This window comes from Aedes albopictus, chromosome 1 (assembly GCF_035046485.1).
Source record: "Aedes albopictus strain Foshan chromosome 1, AalbF5, whole genome shotgun sequence".
NCBI classification, from domain to species: domain Eukaryota; kingdom Metazoa; phylum Arthropoda; class Insecta; order Diptera; family Culicidae; genus Aedes; species Aedes albopictus.
In genome coordinates this window covers 5,251,975-5,269,639 of record NC_085136.1, presented here as the reverse complement: position 1 = coordinate 5,269,639, position 17,665 = coordinate 5,251,975, and the positions used below count along the sequence as shown (strand labels likewise).

At 37.8% G+C, this 17,665-nt stretch overlaps 1 protein-coding gene across 2 annotated transcripts in view; it reads left to right on the top strand.

Moving 5' to 3' along the window:
• The first annotated feature begins 348 nt into the window (after positions 1-348).
• The window catches only part of LOC109405359 (rab11 family-interacting protein 5), a 52,209-nt gene continuing 34,892 nt past the window's right edge, over positions 349-17,665 (top strand). The window contains exon 1 of one of the 2 annotated variants that reach the window (XM_062843179.1): positions 349-1,277. In XM_062843179.1, coding sequence (XP_062699163.1) covers positions 1,247-1,277 — 31 coding nt within the window. In that variant the 5' untranslated portion in view covers positions 349-1,246. The remainder of the gene's footprint in view (positions 1,278-17,665) is intronic. The other variant, XM_029859715.2, reaches the window with a different exon arrangement.

Below are 17,665 nucleotides of genomic sequence, written 5' to 3'. Positions count from 1 at the left end.
CCCGTCAGACACGAAACATCTTTTTGCTTCAGTGTAGATACATGACGTTTCAGTTTGTTGACGTGTGGCTGGATGTTGTTCAATTTTACTGTTTTATCGCCATGGCAAGCGAAAAGTATTGTACTTTTGCATTAAAAAAATCATTGTTTAATTTATCTCGACAAATTTCATAATATTATCAAAAATAAATTAAAACAGAGACACATATACGTTAAATCACATCCGTCACATCATTCCTAACTTTTATGGAATCAAGTTGTATGCATATGCATATGCATATCCAACTCTTTTCGTGTCATATTAGGCACGTCATGCTACAGGTGGATTAATCGCATCTGTTTTTTCTTCGTCGTGCATCGTTCGATCCGAGTTCGAGAGCTGCTGCGACCGTGTCTCCGTGGCCAGACTACCAGTTCGATCCGTCACTCCGTTCCGTTAGCATTATGTTGCTCGTCTCGTTGGTCTCGTGATATTTTTTTTCATTCAGTTTTTATTGTTTTCTACACCTTTCGATTCCAATCTGCTGCGCGCGGTGAGTCATTTACGTTATTTACTTTCGTCGGAAGGTAATTCGTGTCGATTTGTGGAGTGTCATCCGCGGAAGATCAATCGTCTTTGTCCGTGGCAGGATGTGTTGAATCCGTGTCGTGGGTCTGGGTCGGTGGAAGCAGCTCCTAAATTGTCCGTGAATCTGTGTGCTGCAAGTTGGGTGTCGGAAGGAGTGTTAACCAATTACAATTAATAGGAGAGGCACCACAGAGTGAAACGGGAAGGCTGAATGGTTGACTGACCATTTGGCAGAGTGAACGGCGCGCCAAGGTGGAAATCTCCCAGAAAGTGTATTTACCCAGCCTACTACTGCTGTTTGCTCGACTGCTCGTCGCTGCCTAGGCGCAAGAGATTAATACGGGCGAGTGAAACTTATCGCCGTCGTGGTATGCAATCCGTCTATCTAGTAGGCTGAATGCATCGTCGTCGTCATCGGTGAAATCCGACGACAAAGCAATCTGTTGCTGAATCGGCCTACTGTGTGGCTTTTTAGTTCGAAATATTCGGGAAGTGCTGCCTTTCGCAAGAAATTTGCGTTTGATGATTGGAGAAGATTTTAGCAGCTAACGGGATTGCTGATTGGGGAAGGTGGAGCTGATCGAGCGGAAAACATTCTTCAGATAACGTAGACCAGCAAGCAGCGCCCGCCAGAGGTTGCTGACGCATCATCTGTGTAGGAATTAGCTCCGAAGCAAAAATGTGGAGTCCAACACATATACAAGTGACTGGTGAGTAATCGCATTTATAGACATCGATGGATAATATTATTCATAATGCATATATTTTTTTTGGTCAATATACTTGATAGCTAGTTGAAGAACAGCAAATTAAACATTTGCTATTTTATTACATTGCAAATAATTTGAATTCATTGAATTTTGACCTGCTATATGTTATACGCCTGTTATGTGAAAAAGTTTCAGGCAATTTGGCCGATAAATACCCCCATGATGAAGAGAACAAGCCTGCCGATAATACCCAAAGTCACCATATAATATATATATTATCTTTAAGTATTCAGAAATGAAATAATCATAAATTATGTTAGCTATCAGGATCCAAAACTTCCAGAACAGGGAGTAGTAAAGCAAACATAATGTCGTTATAAACAGTATGAAATGCGGTTTTGAACGTAATTCTATGTTTATTAGCGTGGTTCAAAAAACTGTTATTGCTCCACATCGCTTATTCAATTTATAACCAGATTCTATGCCTTCTCCTAAAATTTGAGCACATTTGGTCGAAAATTGAGACTGCACAAGCCCTTCAAAGTTTGTATGGAAATTACTATGGGAAAACGATGATTTTCATTCAATCGTTCGTAGTAGTTCCCCAAATCCTAGAGCGTTAGTTGACCCATGGTGCTTATAGGTTACTCTATAAGCTACAACTTTGTCGAAGACCGCATTGAAATCGCATGCCTTATTAATTAGTTACCGATTTTTTTGTACCACGCTAATGTTTATGTTCTAATCATTAGGGTGGGACGGGGCAAGATGGGTCACCTAAGGATGCATCACCATATCTTTCTAAATACAAATCGTATTGGTTTGTATTCGTCCGTCACTCTTCAATACACTAGTTAGCTATGCTAAAAGTCGATAAAAAGATCATTAAATAAAAAATATGATGTTAAACAAGAAGTTTTAAAAAGTGATCGATTTTGCGTCGTGAAAAAAGGGCGGGGCAAGATGGGTCACCTTTTAGGTAATTCACATTTTCTCAACGAAAAACGTCAAAATATATGATTTGTTCCGCATTCATATATGCTCCATATCCATACTGAGTAAACAAGAGCTACTAGTAAAAATTTTATTAATTTATTTGGAATATAAAAAAACTTTACAATTCGAGTGGTCCTCAGGCGACTTGAAAATCGATGTTTTCACTAAAAAATTATCATAATTTTATGTTATAATTGTAAGCGTTCATTCCGCTTGATTGAAGTCAGTTATAATCTTGTAATAAAAAATAAATAAGTTTTGAATGCTCCAAAAATACGTTCAAAATTGAAGGTGACCCATCTTGCCCCTCGGCCGTTTATATGGAGATTGTATGGGATGTATCGCATAAGAAAAATGGCTAAAAACCATTTTATTTTTTATTTCCAATGAGAGTGAATAATTTTTCAATCAATGCCCCAAACTTTTGTATATTCATGGTGGTCATCTAACAAAATTGTTAACATAATCAAAACATGAGTAATGCGCCCAAAAATGGCACTGACCCATCTTGCCCCGCGACCCATCTTGCCCCGCCCCACCCTACGTTTTTAATTATTTTTTTTCTTTATAAACTAAAAATACATGTGCTCCAAACTGTTTCCAGTTCTGTTCTGATATCTATGATCACAAAACTACAGTGCCGAATCACCCAGCAATAATAAACATTTCAAGCATAATTTTTCAAATCGACGTATCTATCTTTTTCACTGATCTGAGTAAATTCATGGTCAATGTTGACGACCATTTTACCAAAATGGTTTTTATATAAAAAGACTTTTCATAAGTTTTTTCGTGCTTTACATCACCAGGGATAGAGCATTCACTAGGTAAGAAACCAAACCTACTCTTTCCATATAATTTTTACAATGAATTTTTACAAAAATCACATACACCGGGTTGGTTAGAGATACGTCATGCCAGATACGTCGCTTTTGTATGGTTCCAGTTTGCTGTATCTGTTACTTTGGATTTTGGCTAGATACGTCGTTTGGTTTTCTCATATATCAAAACGGTGTATCTATCAGCAAAGTTGTTAACATAACAATAGTTAGATACGTCGTTTCGTAACATATGCTTAGTTATACAAATTAAGCAATTAATCGACAAACATTGATGTGGATTCTTTAATTTGCTTTATTAATCATACATGCAGTTGAAAACCCGGATTTGTTTACATTTACGAGTTACGTCGAATTGAAAAGTTATGCTTGATATCTTGAGTACCGTCCAACGGGGCGACTTGCAACACTTGATATCGTCTGGTTTTGTCTATCAATAAAACATAAAATTCTGACGTTTACATACCACAACTCAATTGAACTATAAAGTCTACATACTTTCTCAGTAGTAGTCACGATTTGTACTTTTATTTACATAGTTTCAACAAAATATTCATATATTTGATATTAGCCTAAAAAAGCGGTAAAAATGTGAGCCTTGAATCGTTGCCTAGAAAATAATGTCAAAGTAATTTCTCAGAAATAATATTCTATATGCGGTTGCTTTACCTTATGAGATATAAGAATTTCCATTTTACTTTAAAAAACTATTGAAATATGTTTGTTATAATCAAATGTTTTGAAATATTGTACCCAGACGGGGTGCTTGCAACACTTATTTTCTTAACAATTCAGAACTCCAAAAAACTAATAATGAAACGTTTAGCTAATATTTCATCAACAACATACTGGAGGATCATCATGTGAACTAAAAACTTAGTAAAACTTATGTAAAATAGGAAGTTAGAAACTTGGTGTTTTTAAGCCTAATATTTCCATATAAAATCCAAAATCTAGTTTCTTATGAAAAACTTAAGGCGAACATGTGAATGTCAAACCAAACTATATCGTAATAGTAATGCGAATACTTGTTCAACATATGTAAACATAAAAATATGATTTGCTAGGTAAAAAAACAGAATTACACTGAGTGTTGCAAGTCACCCCGCACTACGACTTCTTTGAAAAATGACGCGATTTGACTTTTTTTAAGTGAAAAAGTTAAATAAACATATAACTTTTTCACTCCATTCTATAGAGGGCCCGGTCATTAAAACTATTGCAAGAAGTTTGAATTGTAAAATTATCTCTCAACCACATTTTTTGTTAGTCAAAGCTGAAAATATTGCAAGACACCCCGTTTGACGGTACTCAGGGAAATTTTACTCCGATAACAAAATAAAATATTGGGTGGTATGGATAAAAAATTAGTGAATATTACTACGGGGCTGTCCATAAACCACGTGGTCATTTTTTGGGACTTTTAACCCCCCCGCGTGGTCATTAGTCAATACAAAAAGTTTTATTTGTCCATACAAAATGATCATTGGCCGAACCCCCCCCCCCCCCCCCATGACCACGTGGTTTATGGACAGCCCCTACTTGTAGATCTACTCAAAAGAAGAGTCCATAGGGATTACTGAATTGTTGGTTTGAATCAAAACGTATTTTCCCGATGATGATGGTTCTTACTGGTAGCTTGTGGTGAAGACGTTAAAAATTCTTCGCAAAGCAATTCAAATCAAGAAATTATCTAGATAAACCTGGAATACAAAGGAAGGCTCCTAGACCTAACAGATAACTCCGGCAAGCCGATGTTTCCGATATGATGCTGAAAATCCACGTAGATGAACCTGCAAGTTAACATCCATATAGAATTTCCACTACAAGGATTTTTCCATGAATTTCGTCAGCGTTTTTTTTCTGTAATTTTCGCAGGAATATTTCCTGGAATACCTGCCAGGATTTCTCACAAAATTCCTTCCGTATTTTTCATGCCATTTTTCTTGGTATTCCCTTTTGATTTTTTCCCAAATAGGTATACTTCCGGATTCCTTCCAGTATTTTTTTCAGGACTGTAGCACGGGGATGCTACAGAATTTAATTCCGGTATTGCTCCCAGAGCCCCTCGTGGGATTTTTCGCGGAGTTTCTCCTGCGTTCTGCTTTAAGAAATTAGCCTCCTAAAGAGAGGTTATGTTACGTGAAATCCCATTTCTTATATTAGTGATTGAGTAGTGCCAGATAATCTTTTTTGCGAAAACCGGGTAGAAAAAATTGATTCACCGGTAAATTTATCAAAAAATAATACTTAAGCTGATAGGGAACTGATATTTCCCTTTCAAACTTCCAAATTTTTACGACATAACCTCTACTTTTAATCGCCACTTTTCGTAGGATTTCCACCAGAATTTATCACCAATTCTCTACAAGAGTTTTTATCGGGATAAATTGGATGCTGTCGCATAATTTATCTCGGGATTCTTCTTGGATATTTTACGCAATTCTAGACGAACATTTGAAAAGGGCCTATTTGCTTTGCCTAAACAAACATGTTTTTGTCTCTGCAGGGCCTATCTGCATCCACCCACGCACATCAACACCTCTATCAGGAAGAGTGTTCTTCAAGCTATCTGTTAAGGGTGTTGATGTGCGTGGATGCAGATGGGCCCTACAGAGACAGAAACATGTTTGTTTACAAAAAGCAGATAGGCCCTTTTCAAATGTTCGTCTAGAATTATTTCCGGTGTTCCTCTTGGGACTTCCCCAGGAGACCTTCCCATAATTTCTTTCAGAGTTGCTACAGGAGTTCCTCCCGAGATTTCTTCCAAAGTTTTTCCTGTAATATCTTTAAGGAATTTCTGTGAGCTTTCTTCCAGAGTTCCTTCATGGTGTTCTACAGGAGTTTCAGCTGGGATATTTATAAAAGGTTCTCGTGGTGTTTATTTTACCTGAGATTTCTCTCGTGATTCCTTCCAATGTATTGGGATGCCGGGGAAGTTCTGAGAGGGATTCCATGAGAATTCTGACAGTGGTATCCGGAGGTATCCTAACAGGGAATTATCTGGAAATATTCCAGGTTTCTCTAGGAATTCCTGTTGGAATTTTGCCAGAATTCCTGTTATTATTCCTCCGGAATTTCTGCTAGGATTCCTCCGGAATTCCTGCTAGTATTCCTCCGGAATGCCTGCTAGGGCTCTGCACTATACAAATACCTACATATACACTCCCGTTCAAAAGTTTGGGGTCACCCCCTCAAAAACATGTCATTTTTTTAGGCCCATATCTCCGCCAATTTGCGTCCGATTTCAAAACCCTAGGTTTCATTCAAAAGATAATAAGTCAAAGAAACTTTGAACATGATTTAAAAGAAACTTTTTCAAAAAATTTTGTATGTAAACTTCACCCAAAGTTGCCAAATTTTCTAAAAAATGAATATAAACTTACGGCAGTGTCGCTGGAAGTTGGGTCGACCAAATTTCAAGATGAGAGCGGTAATATGACCCATTTTCTATTAGCTTTCAACTGCTTTTTACAGAACTTAGCTAAAAAATCTAGAAAAAAAGTTATTAAGTAAATTAATCATTGATGTCATCGACCAAAAGTTTGGGGTCACCCCTCAAAATGCTGTATCGGCCAAAAGTTTGGGGTCACTATCGTAAAACATGGAAAAGTGATTTGTTGATATCTTTGTTATCTTTCATTCAATTTTAATTCTTCTTGGCTTATTTGAAACAAAATGAATGATACTTACTGCATAGACATTGAACCACACATATTTGTTGAAATTTACATACTAAAACTTAACGTAAAGTTGCCTCATTTTTTGAAGCGTGGTGAAATGTGCTAACTTTACATAACATTTTTATATACAAAAATCGTTAAATACGTTAAGTTGAAGACATCAAACGTAAATTTAGTTAATTATCTTTGAAATGAGCCAAAAATAATTAAAATTGAACTATAGATGACGAGGATATCAACAAATCACTTTTCCATGTTTTACGAAAGTGACCCCAAACTTTTGGCCGATACAGCATTTTGAGGGGTGACCCCAAACTTTTGGTCGATGACATCAATGATTAATTTACTTAATAACTTTTTTTCTAGATTTTTTAGCTGAGTTCTGTAAAAAGCAGTTGAAAGCTAATAGAAAATGGGTCATATTACCGCTCTCATCTTAAAATTTGGTCGACCCAACTTCCAGCGACACTGCCGTAAGTTTATATTCATTTTTTAGAAAATTTGGCAACTTTGGGTTAAGTTTACATACAAAATTTTCTGAAAAAGTTTCTTTTAAATCATGTTCAAAGTTTCTTTGACTTATTATCTTTTGAATGAAACCTAGGGTTTTGAAATCGGACGCAAATTGGCGGAGATATGGGCCTAAAAAAATGACATGTTTTTGAGGGGGTGACCCCAAACTTTTGAACGGGAGTGTATACTCTTCATCAGTCGATTCTGAAAACATAATATTATATTCGTCAATTCATATACAAAAATAACAGCGGCGTGTAGAGTTATGAAAGTATACTCATTGACAATGGTTGTTTTAGGGTAAAATGGGGCAAAATGGATCTCTTTCTGAGGTCGGCACAGCATTAAACCATCAGCATTCGATTATTTGGCCAATTTCCCATGGGAAATGCATCAGTTCGAGTTTCAAAACCAGCGGCTTCTAGCTGCTCTCGTTGTAAGCGAAAAGTACCATCAGACAAAGCCCAGCGCGCCCAGCATTTTTAGACGCGATCTGGGTTTGTCTCGGATTGGAAAGAAGTGTTTGTGTGTAGTGGTGTAGAACCGTGTAGCGTTTCTTAATACAACGAGCTGACGATGATTGCACACATTTTTCGTAATGTTTGCGTACAAAAACTGGTAGAAACATCATATCCCAAGATCAACAATTGAAAAGGCCACATCAATATCACGTTTCTGTCGACTTGAGGACATCCGCCCACGCATCTCACTACCACTATCAGAAAGCTTGATATTTGCGCTTCCTGTTAGTAGTGGTGAAGTGTATGGGTGGAGTTCAGGAGGCCTCAAGCCGACAGAAACATGCCTTTTCAATTGTTGGTCTTGATATAGGCTTGGAGACTATTCTTTTTAATTTCCTCTGGAACATAACAAACCATACACGATGCCTGTTGTTGTGATTACAAGTCTACCAATTTACTTCTTCTCTCCGGCATCTCGAAGATTCCTCCAGGTTTACTTGTTGGGATTTCTCCAGAAATTGATTATAAGATTTATGTTGTAGATTTCCTGCTGACATTGCTTCAGGAATTGCTATCGGAATTCTTCCAGGTATTCATTAGCGTGGTTCAAAAAATCGTTTTTGCTCCACACCGCTTTTTCGATTCGTAACCAGATTCTATGCCTTCTCCCAAAATTTGAGCTCATTTGGTTGAAAATTGAGACTCCACAAGCCCTTTAAAGTTTGTATGGGATTACTATGGAAAAACGATGTTTTTCATTCAACCGACCGTAGTATTTCCGCAAGTGCCCTAGAGCGTTAGTTGACCTTTGGTATTCATGGTGGAATTTACCATCCCAGTTCTGCTGTGATTTCTCCTGGAACTGCTCCAGATATTTCCCCAGTACTTTTTTTTTCAGAAATTCCTTCATGGATTTCTCAAGACATTTCATCTGATATCCTAACAGAATTCTTCAAAGATTGCAATAGGAATTCCTTTAATGATTTTTCAGGGAATGCTTCATGGATTTCTCAAGACATTTCATCTGATATCCTAACAGAATTCTTCAAAGATTGCAATCCCAGCAAACATTTTAACTGTACAACTGCTGAACAAACAGGTTTTAAGCAAACTTCAGCTTAAGGAGCTGTTATTCAGCTATTTCTGTTTCTTGGGATAGGAATTCCTTTAATGATTTTTTAGGGAATGCTCCAAGCAGGCCGCTAGGGATTTCTACGGAGATTGCTGTAAAGATTTTTTCGGAAATTAGATAAGGGATTCATCCGGAGCACCTGTAAAGGTTATTGTAGAAACTACTTAAAAGAATCCTTCAGGAATGCCTTGATCGTTACGTCCCGAAATTCCTCGGGTAATTTCTCCAGGATTTTTTTTCCAAAAGCTTCTTCAAAGATTTCTCAAGAGATTTTTTTAGAGATTAGGTTCTAGAAATTAAAGTGGAGAGGCTGCGAAAACATAGCCAATTCGGCCAGTATCAGTTATGACATACTAGTCAATCAGATGTTGTTTCATTTTCATTCGTTGAAAGCTAAAGCTAAAACGTTATGATTGAAGCTACGCTGATCAGTTTCTGTAGATTACAATTGCTATAAGGGGAGGAGGCTATGTTCGAGTAGGGATGTTGTGAAAAGAAAAAGAAATGAAAGATTTAATAGTCCTGCTGTAAAAAAAACATTCATTATGCCCAATGTTCACTTTAAAATCTCATTTTTTTCTGTGCACTTAACACCCACTCGATTTTTTTAACACAAAGCAAACCCTTCCCATCTAGGTATATCCTCAATTCCTTCCTCGATACTACTGTTTCAGACGAGCTCAGAACAATTTTTCATGAATAAAAAAAATGTTTTAAAAAATGTTCTGATTTTGTCAGTCTAAAGTGCTACCAGAGGCTGACAAAATCGGGACCTTACTGTATAAAAAAAAGAAAAAACAAATTAATCCACCAAGCGATACTGGCGCCTTTCTCGTGCCTTCGAACAACCCATTTCAACAAAACTCAAGTGATATGTTAATGAATATCATACTTTCATAAGATTAACAAAAATCCATTGCATGGAATCGTATCGTTTATCTGGCTTCTGATGTTTGAGTCTTTAACTCTTATAATAAAGCCGCAATCTTGAATTTTGAGCCCCCATTTTGGATTTAAGTCTACCAACTTGGAAATTGTGGTGGCCATTTTGAACTCCAGACTACTTCCTTAAACCATATGTATATGTACCCATATTGAATGGTTAAAACCAGCCCGCAACTCCATTAAACAGCCGCCATCTTAAATATTGGACCGCCGTCTTGGTTATTCTGGTTGCTATATTTGCACTCCGGAAATCCTCCCTATACCAAATATACCCTCATTGAACGATTTGTTGGCCCAAAACACCATTGAATAGCCACCATCTTGAATTTTGGGACGGCATCTTATGTCGTTTTCGTTTTTGCGGCGGTGCTACACCGTTCCGTGTTACACTTTGCGCTGAAAAAACGAACGTTTTTGGTGTAGTTGCATTGGTGTGCGTGTATAAACACCAAAATATTGACAACTTTACAAACGCTGATTGGTGGACGCGGTGTACACCTGCTACACTCCCGAATTTCTGAGTGCTGCACTATCATGAGCGGTGCAGAAAAAGTGCTACACCGGTGCATCACGAAAATCAAAAACGAACATTTTCGGTGCAAAAGTGCTGCACCGGTGTAGCACCCCCGCAAAAACGAAAACGACATTAGAAATTAGATCATCATCTTGAATATTCTGGCCGCCATCTTGAATTTCGAGCCACCATCTAGGATTTTGGACCACCATCTTGGATATTTTGGTCGTCATTTTTGGATTCCAGTCATCTTTCCCATACCAAATATACCCATATTGCGTGGTTTTATAGCTTAAAACACCAATGAATTCTGTAAATTGTAACTTATCCTTATTTACAGCTATGTTGTCCACCTGGGCACTACGTGAGCGATTCCGATTGGCAGCTGCACTTACACCTTTTGTGCAACGCCTAAATGTATTCTATTATTCTATTATATCCATTATATCGAACTGGTTGCTATTTGCTTTGGCCAACTCAGGACCCCCCTCCCCCCTCGTAGACTTTCGTTCATACCCCTCGTTCCCCCTAAGAGTCTGTGTACTCTGGTCGCCATTTTGGAAGTCCAGTATTCTTTCCCATACCTAATACATAAACCTTTATTGCTTGGTTTTGGAGTCTGAAAAATATTAAACAGCTGCCATCTTGATTTGCCAGCCATCTTGGATATTCTGGTTGCTATTTTTGGAGTCCAGACTGCTATCCCGTACCAAATATACCCATAATACATGGTTTTGGAGCCCAAAACACCATTAAACAGCTGCCATCTTAAGTTTTGAGTTTAAGGCCGCCATCTTGGATATTCGGGTTGTCATTTTTGGACTCCGGGCATCTTCCCATACCAAATATACCCATATTGCATGGTTTTAGAGCATAGAACTTCATCAATCATATGCCATCTTGAATTTTGAGCCTCAATCTTGTATATTAGGCCGCCATCTTGAATTCAGGGCCGACATCGTGGTATTTCTGGTCTCCAGTGTTGATTTCCGCATAAAATTTGTCAACCATGATAAAGGTTACAAAAACCGACATAGTTTTATGTGTCGCATGGTGGGGCTTGGTTCAGTTTTATATACGGCCAGTTCTACCGGTGCTGGTCCGAATCACTGAAATGGTCATAGGTCATAATTCCGGAACGCCTTGACCGATCCGGACCATTTTCAATAGCAAACAATGCGGTAAAGTTCCGGTTCGATTCGAGCTATAATCCGTAATATCGGCCAATGGGAAGTGCCTTAAAAATGAGTGAACTTATTTTGCGCACAGACATACATACATACACACATACAGACATCATTTCAATTCGTCGAACTGAGTTGATTGGTATATGCGAGTTGATCCTCCGGGCCTTTTTTCAAAAAATCGTTTTTTGAGTCAACATATAGCCTTTCCAGTACACTTAGTGCACAAGAAAGGCAAAAATATATCAATAATTGTTTGAAAACATCTGCAATATACTTTTGCAGACTATGAAATGAAAATAACTCAAAATAAAGAGATTGAATGGATTTCAAATTGAAATGAATGAATCATGATCGTTAAGATGGTGATGTCACCATGTATTTCAATACAAAGATTCTTATTGTACGTTATACATTCCACGTAAGGTAACGTTATTCTATATTCATTACAATTTGTCGCAATAAGAGTCGTGCCGATGGATGCTATGATCCACTTCAAGGGGTGACCTTAGTAATCAGTGTTTATATTGTTGTTCACAGAGATTAGCTCAGTAATCTCAGCAACACAGCTGTTTTTGATAACACAAAGGTAATTCAATTCAGTAGCCATAGGAGATCGATTTGTGTACTTCCAGTTCCAGCGCCCATTTCTGTCACATACGGTTCGGTTCGAATCAACGATTTGGATCGGAACTGTAATTAAACCATCCGCTTTCTGATCAGTTTGAAATGCAGCTCTTCATATACATTGTAACCAATGTATGTACTCAAGGGCGTAGCCAAGGGGGGGCAGGGGGGGGCCGTGCCCCCCCCCTGACCGAGCAACTATATTCTAACTTAACCGAAAAACTTAGATGATCAGAACTGTTTTTGACTAGTAAAAAAAAATTCTCCTGCATCCTCGTATTTTTTTTAATGTATGCAGGAATTCCTTCGGAAATTCTTGGAGGAATATCTTCAAAAATTCCAATGGGTATCCCTTCGGAAATACCTGGAGGAATTCCTTTGGAAATTCCTGAAAGAATTCCATCCAAAATTCCTGGACTAATCCCTTCGCAAATTCCATTGGAAATTTCTGAAGGAATTCCTTCGGAAATTCCTGAAGAAATTCCTTCGGAAATTCCTGGAGCAATTCCTTCCGAAATTCCTGGAAGAATTCCTTCGGAAATTCCTTGGGCAGTTCCTTGGGAAAATCTTGGATGAATACCTTTGGAGATTCCTGGAGGAGTTCTTTCAGAAATCCATAGAGAAATTCGTGAGGAAATCAGGAAATCCTTAGGTGAATTCCTTACGTAATTCCTTGACAAAATAACTGGAGGAATGCTTTTGGAAATTCTTGGAGGAATTTCTTCAGAAATTGCTGGACGAATGTCATTGAAAATTCCTGGAGGAATTTCTTCGGAAAGTCGTGAAGGATTTTTATCGGAAATACTTTTTGGATTTTTTTTGGAAATTCTTGCAGGAATTCCTTCGGAAATTCCTAGCGGAATTCCTGGAGGAATTCCATCGGAAATTCCAGGAGGAACTCTTTCGGAAATTCCTGGAGAAATTCTTTCAGAAATTTCGGTAGGAATTCCTTCGGAAATTGCTGGATGAATTCCTTTGGAATTTCAGGAATTCCTTTAGGAGTTCCTGGAGGAATTCTTTCAGAAATTCCGCGAGGAATTCCTTCGGAAATTCCGCGAGGAATTCCTTCGGAAATTGCTGGACGAATTTCATTGGAATTTCTAGGAGGAATTCCTTCGGAAATTCCTGCAATAATTTCTTCGGCAATTACTGGAAGAATTCCTTCTGAAATTCCTGGAGGTATTCTTTCGGAAATTCCTGGAGGAATTCCTTCGGAAATTCATGGAGGAATTCCTTCAGAAATTCCTGGAGGAATTTTTTCGGAATTGTTTTTTAGATTTTTTTTTAATTCCTGGAGGAATACCGTCGGAAATTCCTAGCAGGATTCCTTCAGAAAATCCTGAAGGAAATCCTGGAATTCCTTCGGAAATTCCATTAGGAATTCCTTCAAAAAAATCCTGGAGGAATTCTTTCAGAAATTTCGGGAGGAATTCCTTCGGAAATTGTTGGACGAATTTCTTTGGAGATTCCCGGAGGAATTCATTCGGAAAGTCCAGGAGAAATTCCTTTAGGAATTCCTGGAGACATTCTTTCGGAAAGGAATTCCTGAAGGAATTCCATCGGAAATTGCTGGACGAAATCCATTGGAAATTCCTGGAGGAATTCTTTCCAAAATTCTTGGAGGAATCCGTTCGCAAAATCCTGGAAGAATTCCTTCGGAAATTTCTGAAGAAATTCCATCGGAAATTCCTGAAGGACTTCGTTCGGAAATTACTGGAGGAATTCCATCGGAAATTCCTTGGCGAGGTCCTTCGAAAAATCTTGGATGAATACATTCGGAAATTTCTGGAGGAATTCCTTCGGAAATTGCTTTGGAGATTCCTGGAGGAATTCATTCGGAAATTCCAGAAGGAATTTCTTTAGGAATTCCTGGAGGAATTCTTTCGGAAATTCCGGGAGGAATTGCTTCGGAAATTCCTGAAGCAATTCCTTCAAAAAATCCTGGAGGAATTCCTTAAAAATTCCGGAAGGAATTCCTTTCAAAATTCTTGGAGGAATCCCTTCACAAATTCCTGGAAGAATTCCTTCGGAAATTTCTGAAGGAATTCCTTCGGAAATTCCTGAAGGAATTCTTTCGGAAATTTCTGGAGGAATTCCTTCGGAAATTCCTTGGGGAGTTCCCTCGAAAAATCTTGGATGAATACCTCCGGAAATTTCTGGAGGAATTCTTTCAGAAATCTATAGAGAAATTCCTGAGAAAATCCTTGGATGAATTCCTTAGGACATTCCTGGAAAAAGTCATTCTAAACTTCTTAGAGGGATGCTTTTTATGATTCCTGGAGGAATTCCTTCGGAAATTACTGGACGAATTCCTTTGGAAATTTCTGGAGGTATTCTTTCGGAAATTCCAGGAGGAATTCCTTCAGAAATTTCTGGAGAAATTTTTTCGGAAAGTCTTTTTGGATTTTATTTTTGGAAATTCCAAGAGGAATTCCCTCGAAAATTCATGGAGGAATTCCTTTACAAATTCCGTTAGGAATTCCTTCAAAAATTCCTGGAGGAATTCTTTCGGAAATTGCTGGACGAATTCGTTTGAAGATTCATGGAGGAATTCCTTTTGAAAATCCTGCAGGAATTCTTTCGGAAATTCCTGGAGAAATCCCTCCGGAATCTCTTGGATGCATTCCTTCTGAAATTCGTGGAGCAATTATTTCGGAAATTCTTGGAGGAATTGTTTTGAAAATTCCCGGAGGAATTCCATTGGAAATTCCTTCGGAAATTCCTACAGAAACTCTTTTGGAAATTCCTGAACGATTTTTTTTTTGAAATTCCAGGAAGAATTCCTTCAGAAATTCCAGGAGAAATTCTGTCGGAAATTCCTGGAGAAATTCCATTGGAAATTTCCAAAGGAATTTCTCCATGAATTTCCGATGTAATTCCACCAGGAATTTTGCGAAGGAATTCCTCCATGTATTTCCGAAAGAATTCCTCGAGGAATTTCCGTGGCAATTCCTCTAGGAATTTCCGAGGGAAATCCTTCAGGAACTTCCGGAGAAATTCCTCCAGGAAATTTCGGAAAATTCCTCCACAAATTTCTGGAGGCTTTACTCTAGGAATTTCCGGAGGAATTCCTCCAGGAATTTCCGAAGGAATTCTTCCAGGAATTTTCAAGGGACTTCCTCTTGGAATTTTCTAAGGATTTCCTCCTGGAATTTCCGAAGGAATTCCTCCATGAATGTCCGAAGAAATCCCTCCATGAATTTTCGAAGGAACTCCTCCATGAATTGCCGAACAAATTCCTCCAGGAATTTTGCCAAGGAATTTCTAAAGGATTTTCCAAAGGAAGCCTCCATGAATTTCCGAAGGAATTCTTCCAGAAATTTTCCGACGGAATTCCTCTACGAATTTCCGAAGAAATTCCTCGAGGAATTTTCGGAGGAATTCCTCCAAGAATTTCCGAAGAAATTCTTCTAGGAATTTTCAAAGGAATTCCTCTTGGAATTTTTAAAGGATGTCCTCCTGGAATTTCCGAAGGAATTCCTCCATGAATGTCCGAAGGAATTCCTCCATGAATTTCCAAATGAATTCCTCCATGAATTTTGCGAAGGAATTTCTAAAGAATTTTCCGAAGGAATTCCTACATGAATTTCCAAAGGAATTCCTCCAGAAATTTTCCGACGGAATCCCTCCACGAATTTCCGAAGAAATTCCTCGAGGAATTTCCAGAGGAATTCCTCCAGGAAATACCGAAGGAATTCCTCTATGAATTTCCGAAGGAATTCCTCCAGGAATTTTGCGAAGGAGATCCTTAAGCATTTTCCGAAGGAGTTCCTCCATGAATTTCCGAAGGAATTGCTCCAGAAATTTTCCGAAAGAATTCATTCACGCCGAGGACCTGGGATCGAATCCCACTCCCGACATACTCACAAAATGTGGGTTCTTCCTTCAGAAGGGAAGTAAAGCGTGGGTCCCGAGATGAACTAGCCTAGGGTTAAAAATCTCGTTAATACAGACAAAAAAAAATCCGAAGGAATTACTCCAGGAATTTCCGAAGAAATTCCTCCAGGAATTCCTGAAGGAAATCCTCCACGAATTCTCGAAGGGATTCCTCCATGAGTTTCCGGAGGAGTTTGTCCAGGAATTTCCGTAGGAATTCCTCCAGGAATTTTCAAAGAAATTTCTCCTGGAATTTTCAAAGGATTTTCTCCTGAATTTCCGAAGGAATTCCTCTACGAATTTCCAAAGAAACCCCTCCCTGAATTTCCAAAGAAATTTCTTATGGATTTGCGAATGAATTCCTCCAAAAATTTTTGACGGTTGTCCTCAAAAAAAATCCTTAGGATTTTCTCACATAATCCCCAAATGTGTTTCTGAAGGAATGTTTGAAGAAGTTTCTCAAGTTTTCGTAGGAGTTCCGCAATACATTTTTGAAGGAATTTCTTGAGGCATTTCCGAAGAAACTTCTCAAGGGTCTTTCGCTGGAATTCCTGGAGGAATTTCGTAAAGATTTATTAAAAAACCGAAAAAAATCCTCAACGAACTTATCAAACAATTTCTCACGAAATTTCCGAAGGTATTCCATAAGATATTTCAGACATATGTCAGAAAAATTTCCAAACGAACTCCTTCAACAATTTCCGAATTTTCCTTTTCAAGGCATTTTTAAAGCAATTCTTCAAAGAATTTCCGAACGAGTTCCTCTAGGAAATAAAAAATCATTAAAAGCATTTCTTCATGTTTTCCGAAATATTTTTTCAAGGGAGTTTTGAAAGATTTTTAAAGAAATTCCTTTATGGAATTTCAGAAGGGATATCTCATGAGACTTTTAATGGAATTTTTCCAATATTTTCGAAAAAATTGCTTCTGGAATTTGGGAAGGAATTCTCACAGAAATTTCTGGGTGAATTCCTCCAAGAATTTTTTAATAGTAATCCTCAAGGAATTTTCGGAAGAATTCCTCACGAAAACTCCAAAGGAATTCCTCAAGGAATATTCTAAATCTATTTCAAAGAAATTCCTCAAGGAATTCCCGAAAAGAAAATCGTAGAAGAACTCTCGAAGGAATGTCTTATGGAATTTCTCAAGGAGCTTTAGAAATGAAGGAATTCCTCAAGAAATTTCTGAACAATTTTTCAAGGAATTTCAGGTGGAATTCCTCAAGGATTTTCGAAATAAATCACTTAAATTATTTTTTAATTGATTCCTTTAAAAATTCCCGAATGCATTCCTCTAGCAACTTCCAAAGATATTCCTCCAGGAATTTCCAAAGGAATTCCTTTAGAAATTTTCAAAGAATTTTTTCCGGTAATTCCGAAGAAATTCATTAAAGGATTTTTCGAAGAAATTTCTCCAAATATTTCTTAGGGTATTCCTCAAGGAAAGAAATCTTAGTTTAATTGTAATTTTTAAAAGAATTCCCGGAGAAATTCTTAAAGTATTTTCTGGAGCTTCTCAAACGGATTTCTGATGGAATTAAGAATGATATTTGTGAAGAATTACTGGGGAAATTCTCAAAAGAATGCATGAAATTCGTAATAAAACTTCTGGAGGAATT